At 39.3% G+C, this 8016-nt stretch overlaps 1 protein-coding gene across 1 annotated transcript; it reads right to left on the bottom strand.

The window, feature by feature from the left end:
• Nucleotides 1-287: 287 nt before the first annotated feature.
• LOC119193192 (coatomer subunit beta'-like) lies at nucleotides 288-7559 on the bottom strand. Its single transcript, XM_037446838.1, is given in 12 exon segments — nucleotides 288-415; nucleotides 522-606; nucleotides 891-1059; nucleotides 1213-1382; nucleotides 2108-2276; nucleotides 4409-4449; nucleotides 4451-4500; nucleotides 4865-5164; nucleotides 5652-5785; nucleotides 6086-6272; nucleotides 7069-7243; nucleotides 7365-7559. Coding segments are annotated over 12 exon segments (1773 nt in total). The 5' UTR covers nucleotides 7545-7559; the 3' UTR covers nucleotides 288-302.
• Nucleotides 7560-8016: the final 457 nt, after the last annotated feature.

Below are 8016 nucleotides of genomic sequence, written 5' to 3'. Positions count from 1 at the left end.
TTATTTTATTTTAAGCATGTTTATTGGTTTGTTTGTATTAATAGTTAATTTAAGTTTTATTGTATTCCTTTTTAATATATAAGTTATTTCGATTTTGTAGTGCTATCTGAACACAAATTGTATTCTCGTGGGACGATTTCTTCGATACAGGCTTGCCTAGTGAAGAAATCGAAGGAAATAGTTCACAGATACATTGTGATCAGCAAAAACATTATTATACTGTTTTAAGTTTAATCTCTTTTTATATGTTATGTTTTATGTGTTTTGCTGTAATAAACAATTTTTCATTTTCATTTTCATTTTCAATTGGCAAACGAGCGTGCACTCACCAGTACTGACAGCGAACAGCAACAGTGCACTGTAATCGCGCGCGTTCTGATAGCATATCTTGGTGAGAGCGGTGTCGGCGGCGGCGGAGGCGGCGGCGCCGAGCCGGGACCAGCGCGCGGCGGCCGAGCGCGACAGCTCGCCGGCGGGCCCGTCCGCCCCCTCCGCCGCCGCCGCCTCCGCCGCCAGCTGCGCGCGCCGCAGCTCGCCCAGCGACAGCGCCAGCTCGAACTGATGCTCCGGCTCCGTCGACACGGCTAGGGCTTGTTGCTTGAAGCCCTGTCATAAACGTATACACATTTTTTATTTTACTCGCCAACGAACGCTCGTCACTCTTTTAACCCCGAAAGGATAGGGAATAGATGCAACCAGGAGACAAATGTTCCACCATTATTATTTTATTTTATTTGTAAAGGTTTGGTAACATTGTTTTCCCATTTATACGACTAATTATAGAAAAATATACAATAAGGTTTATTTTTAAATCTAAGACTTATTAATACATGGAAGACTCATAATACTGAATCCATAAATTTTATACCAATGAAATTAATGTTTCGAACCTGTTTTTCTAGGAAGTGCGCAACCCTGGTTCTGTGGTCGTGCGGTACGGTCGGCAACACACGATCCGCAGTCTCGAAGTCGCCACGCATCACAGCCGTCTGATACTCAAGTACCGACAGCAACACAGAGTAAGAGACCACATTCAACTCCTTGTCATTTAAGTACAGTCTGCAAAAACAACAATACACGATTATAGATGATGTGTGTGATTATGTAGTTTACAACCTTTACAATAACCAGTTATCTACATTATTAATTTACAGAATACAAATACCTCTGTTCTTCCACATAGAAAAAATAACACTATTCTGCGAACCGTACCTGTTCTCTTTGGCCACGTATCCGAGTATGTACATGGTGTGGTCGAGATGCGAGATGGTGACGATCTCGCCGCCCACGTAGTAGTTGATCCTGTTCAGCGAGTTGGTGTAGATAAAGCAGTCGCCCACCCATAGCCCAGTCTTCACTGTCTCGTTCACCTCGCCCACAACCTGCGCATAAAGTTTACTTTAATTGAGTTCATAAAAAACACACACACATCATGCTTTTATCCCTGAAGGGGTAAGCAGAGATGTCACCAGGTCACCTACTTTTCGTCGTGTGTGCCACATCCCATAATGATAGGCGACGAACCTATCGCCATATCGAGCATAAATTGCATTCTCCAGACTGACACTAAACAGAAGGGCTAAATATTACTTTGCCTAACCCAGAATTCGAAATCGGGACCTCAGAGCGGTATCATACCGGGCACGCAATAGAACTACGCCACCCGAGGCGGGAAAAATACAATAATTTTACTAAATATTACTATGTCTGATGCATGCTACTTGAGACGTTTCGATAATGCTTTTTGTCTTTTCTTCTATAATCAATACATGCTAAATTACAAAGAGTTACTTAAATAGAACAATCAAAAACTATTTATAACATGCTGTTTTTAGATTAGTCTATCCTCGATCGATAACTATCGCGATACTTACAGATCAGCAGTAATATTTAAATCCGCAAATAGCTATTGGAAGTCTATTGAAATATGCCTTTAGTGCAAGAAGTTACCAATTCTAGTTAATCCACTACCGAAGAAACCAAGCCGATATACTCTCTAGTCCTGATTCACAACAGTACCTTCCAGTACAACAGATTTGTTGTATTGGATAGATAGACTTGTCTCCACTCCATGACAAGGTCCATAATCCATAGTCCATGGTCTAACCTCGAAAGCGTCCTCGATGCCGTCCTCCCTGTGATGCCGATTGTTGGACTCGCGCGCGCGCGTCGCCACGGCCGCGTTGTACCGCAGCACAAAGTACGTGTCGTCGGTGGCGAGGCACACCAGGTTGCCACTCTCCGACCAGAACACGTGACGCGGCTGGATCTCGATCCTGAAAGAGAAATTCATCTCAATGTAATGAGGGTCATCAGAATTTATTAGAACGGCGCCATGATAACTTTCAATCTTTATCTTGGATACCCATACTAAGAATGAACCAATCAAAACAAACCATTTGTAAGCACGTCAAAATATACTTTGTTCTGATTGGTCCATTTACGTGATGGATCGAAAGTTATTCGGATCGTTTATTAAAACGGCCGTTAGGAGATAATTAGTACATCACACTTTTTAGTGTGCGAATAATAGTGATATTGACATGAATAAAATTGTCGATAACATCTGTCTCCAGCCCACGAGCAATAGTCTCCCATTAACAATAGCATTAGCATATACGAGCATCGCGTGAAGTTTGAATACGACAAAGTATTATAGAGATTCCTTAAGTTTGAACACTAATACATAGCATTATTTATTGGATTAGTAACACTGAATTAGACATGGAACAATTTAATGTATTGAAGGATTGAAATTACGCTAAGCATCTAATAACCATAATAACTATATAAAATATATTATAATAAAAATAATAATACTATAATCGAAAATTGGATAGGGTACAAAACAATAAAACCAATAAAACATCTAAAATTCTACAAGATTGGAATCGCATGCGCAGCTGTCAACTTCTAATACAGATCTAGAACTATTCGCAAAGCCGTAAAACTCTCATTTTAAACTTGGCATTTAACTATACATTAGTCCTAGAGTAATTTGTTATTAGCAGTGTTTCCGGAATCAGCCTCTGTATATCCGCTTCCAAATACACCGTCAAACCAATGATTTTTATAAAAACGAACCTGTTTTTATTATAAAATTATAAAATTGAGAAAGTTAGCACAATCGGCCTTATATCGCGTTATGATGAAGTTTGTCGTCTAACTAACGCTCCATAAAATCTATATTATACTAATGTAAATCATGACATGCTCTCCTACTATCAGATGTCATATTGTAGTTTATTATAATAATGATTTACGTGTGCGATATTGCGTTGTTTTTGCAAAGCCGACTGCATTAGATGTCCCATACCTACATATTTTTACTAAAATATAATTAGACATAATTGGCGAATGTTAATTGTCTCTCGTCAGTCAATACCCTCACTGGACGTAGTCCATCCTACCGATGGGAGCAGTGAGGTCGTTTTACCCCACCGGCATAAAGAAAAGTTGATATATTTTTATCCAGTATTCTATAATTTTTTTTCAACCTTTAAAAAAATCGCGTCGAATAACTAATTATTATATAGTCGTGCTATGCAGGCTTTTAACTCAAAATTCTACTGTCACTGCTGCTTACGAATAAGTAAGTTTCCCATTCGGCTGTCGACTTCTCTATATCGTGAATGAGTTACAAACAGTTCGCGTCGTATAAGTTTGTCACCTCCCCCACCATGTACATCACCATGTCACCCTTTAGTCTTTAGCAAAAGCGACAGCGTCATTTGTAACTACATTCACAGCAGTTACTAATCGTGCTATAAAGACATAATTATAATCGCAAAGCACTCTTGTCTAGTTTAATATGATCTAAGCTTTTGTTCTATAAGAAGCTCCATATTTAATTAATTTTAATACAAACATCCGCACAAGCTTATGCAAAATAAAAAATAAATCGCAACAGCATAAATACAATAATTATTATTGATCATTACCGCACGTTTAACTACAATATTGTACAATAAAAAAAATCTATATAATAAATTTAACGATTACAAACACACATACTTCGTTTAAAAATAAATATATAAAAACTATAAACCATTTATCAAAAATCAAATAGAATTCGCATATTCACAATAATTCTCGACAGAATGAAAACAGGCGACATGAAATCTTAAATTCATTCCGATTTTTGTGGCTTATTCTACTTATCAAGTTCCATATTATAATTATGGAGAGATAAAATCAACACCATTACGCACACCATCAGGCTACTTTCTTCATAACTTATTACGTCAAAACTTACAACTTAACTATAAAATTAAATGAGTATATAAGTTGACAATATATAGATTCTATTTTTAAAATCGTTGCGGAGGCATTCACTCTGGTAGTGTACATTCAGAGATTATAAACTATTGTCACTAGCAATGGGATGTAAACAGTGGTAATAGCATACCTTCTGATAAGCTCTAGCTGTTCCCAATCGTAGAAGGAGAAGAGCCATGCCGCTAATGGATTTGACGCCCAGCATCACTCCGCCGAAGATACCTGACATAAAAAATCAATAATTAAACACAAGTAAGAATGATCTGTGTACACACTCTATCGACTGGGTTGTATTTATCAACCATATAATCTTCTACAAGCTCCTCTACGATGGGGAGGCGTTGCAATAGTCTTCGAAGCATATAGTAAGGATTTGGACTAGTTTTTACCACCGGCTACCTAATGACGGTCAACCCTCTACGTTTATAGGCCGCAGGATCGCTTTATCTCCCTCACACATCTCTAATACTGACTGAGCAGCTACAAAGGTATGTGTACAACCTCTATAAAGAATATATTTCATTCTCACACTTTTCCGCAATCACTTGACAAAATACCTAGCCACTATGTACAATATAAGACCTACCTTCAGCACCATATTCAGGCTTAAAACTCTTCCTCTCTTTGAAATTCTTGAACACCTTTATCGTACTGGAATTCTCGAGGGTCGCGTACTCGGAGCTGTCAAACGCCCAGACGAACTCCTGCGCAGTGCCGAACGCCTTGTTCCTGAGCGCCATGGCAGTGTATATGATATACTCGCCGTCGCCGCATACCACCACGAACCGGCCGTTGGGGTTGTGAGCGATCGTCTGAGGGTAGATCTCGCAGGAGCCCATGTCCTTAGCCACTACTGGGACGCGCTCTCCGTCCTTAATTTCTGTACCTGTGAGAATTTATTGAAAAATGGCACAAATTATTTATTGAATCAAATAAAGATGAGATGAACTTCTGTGATATTAAAATCCATGACTGAGTAGGCCATCACTGGTACACGACCTGCAGCAACAAGAGCCTTACTTTTTAATTGTAAATTTAAAAAAATACAAAAAAATGATGTTTCTTCCACAGAAGCTTACGCAGTCTGTTTGTGGCATTACATATAATTGTTGAATACATTATATAATTGTAATGCCCAAGATCTAAGTAATTCTTTTAATCTCACACTCTTCAATTTATCCTACACCATTTTTTTTTGTTTTTCCTGTTGTCACCACTGTTGTAATCCTGCGACCAGGATACTGTATCCCCTCGGCTTAACTACAAGAGGGTTACATGGAAAGCAAAGGTGGAGAAGGGAGGACAGGAACTATGAGAACGGAGGGGACGCTAGACCGATTACAATTTGTATGTTTAAGCTGTCCAGCACTGACCTTCTGGAAGCGCCTTGAGGTTGACCTGCTGCATCTCCGAGTGGCGTGCCCAGATGATCTTGCCGCCGTTGACGTCCATTGATATCGCGGGCTCCTCGCGGCCCACTTTTATCATTATAGTTCCCTCGTCGTAACTGCGAATAACAATGTGTTTATTAAATATACCTGCATACATACAGTCACCCCCTTATCCTATAGCGGTAGGCAGAGACTATTGAGTGCCACATGCTACGATCTTGATACACCTATTTCACTTTCATAGATATCAAAATATAATAATAAGTAAGGCTGAAAATCAACAAATTCCTGATATTTCACTATTGGTTCGATAATCGTTCCGGTTTACATTACCTTCCAGCCTCACAATAATCCACTATATTACATACCAACTCTTCCAGCAGGATGTTAAGTATTCCAATACGATACCAACTCACCCAATGGCCACGTTGTTGGAGCCGTGCATCGAAGATATCGTCCAAACGCGTTCGAAGCCATAGTTGAGCGAGAACTCCAGCCGATAAGTGCCAGCGTGCCATATCCTGATGGTGCCGTCCTCGGAGCCGGTCAGCAGGATCGGGAGCTCGGGGTGGAACGACACCGCCGACACGTTTTGATTATGACCTGGTGAATGAACAGTATTTACTAATTACCCATATAAAATTGTTTTCGAAGTAATTATTGGATACAATAAGTTCAACAATCCCTATGTTGTTTTCTCTTTCTACATAAGTATTAATAAAATCGGCAGTGTATCCACAATTATACTGTTATAATGGGTGATATTTGTTGACATTTAAGATCACTTAACATTTGATTAATTTCCCACTCTCCGTTTCAAGTGTAAAAAAGGCTAGGAATATTTACAAATCACAGCATATTTTGTCTGAATTATCAAATCCACGGCCTCCTTATAGCTTATCAGACGCCGGCTGCTAGATCATTTCAGAACGAAAGGAAACAATACGTCATCCCTGATATATTATCAAACACTGATAACACATGATTCATAACCAACAAACCGGCACGCGGGGCGGCAGCGATAGTACTGTTGTATTGCAGTAGGGAGGGCATTATAGCCAGTGTAATATAATGTAATGGAACTGATGGTGTTTAATTACTGACTACTACTGATATAACATTTGATTTCGGAAAAAAAAATCTTCTAGGTTTATTTTTTATTTGTTCATGAGGGACATACAGTAAGTATGTAGCACACACAAAAACGAGCAGTTTACTCTCAAACACAAACCCAAGGCATCCGCGACTGTTCTTAGCTTTATATTTAAGTCGTTATAGTACCTTACCGTATGTATAATAATTATGTATAAAAACAGGTTTGGTTCTACTGCCTCTAAGCTTTAGAAAATGTTCAAGGGGTTTTACATTTACTAGAAACAACTGAAGGCTATAAACTGACCTTCAAGGGTCTGCACGCAGGTCTTGTTCTGGTAGTCCCATATCTTGACGAGGCGGTCGTCCGCGCCACTGATGAGGTACGGCTTGTCTCCGCCGTGATAGTAGTCGACGCAGTTCACGCCCTTGTCGTGACCTTCCAGTGTGAAGTTCGATATCGAGGAGCCGAGCTGCCACACCTAATGGAACACGTGGAATTACGAGGGTAATGTAAATATAGGCTCATCGTCAGAAGCGAAACATTATTTTTATTATACCAGAAGACATATTCCTGAATTGTACTATAACCAGTGCACATACCTTGACAGTGGTATCTAAACTGGCGCTGGCGAAGGTGTTGTTGTCTTTCGGGTTGATGACGATCTGCATCACGTAGTGCGTGTGCCCCTCGAACACTTGCTGACACGCCCAGTTGCGGTCCCAGTTCCACAGCTTGATCAGCAGGTCGTCTGTCGGCCAACATAATTTTAGACCAGTCATAACCAATAACCAGCTTGCCATCCTCGGGGCTGAGCGGTACACTATCATACTTAGCTTTGAGACACATAACATCCTGTAATTTCATATAGACTGCTCCCACACAGCATACATGACAATTTAAAACAGGATAACATTCTCCACAATTTTATGAATATACAAAATTTTATTCAATTTGTGGATATACATATTTTAATAATATAAATGATAATTTGAAAAGCGAATATTTTTTTGTCAATAATATTTTCACATTCTCTCATTATGATATAGACATTACGACATTGTGTCAAACGAAAACATTAGTTAAAATGCATCATTGAAAACGAATACTCTTAGATTTAAATATAACATTGGATCAACGAAACCTAATGTAGCAGAAAAGAGACACAAATCGATGCTTCATTCGTGTTTCGAGAGCGCTGTAAAAATAACAAGGCGACTGTAAAGGTCGACTTTTAAACACTTTTATTTTCAA

This window comes from Manduca sexta, unplaced genomic scaffold (assembly GCF_014839805.1).
Source record: "Manduca sexta isolate Smith_Timp_Sample1 unplaced genomic scaffold, JHU_Msex_v1.0 HiC_scaffold_3722, whole genome shotgun sequence".
Lineage (NCBI taxonomy): Eukaryota > Metazoa > Arthropoda > Insecta > Lepidoptera > Sphingidae > Manduca > Manduca sexta.
This window is presented reverse-complemented; position numbering and strand designations above follow the sequence as displayed.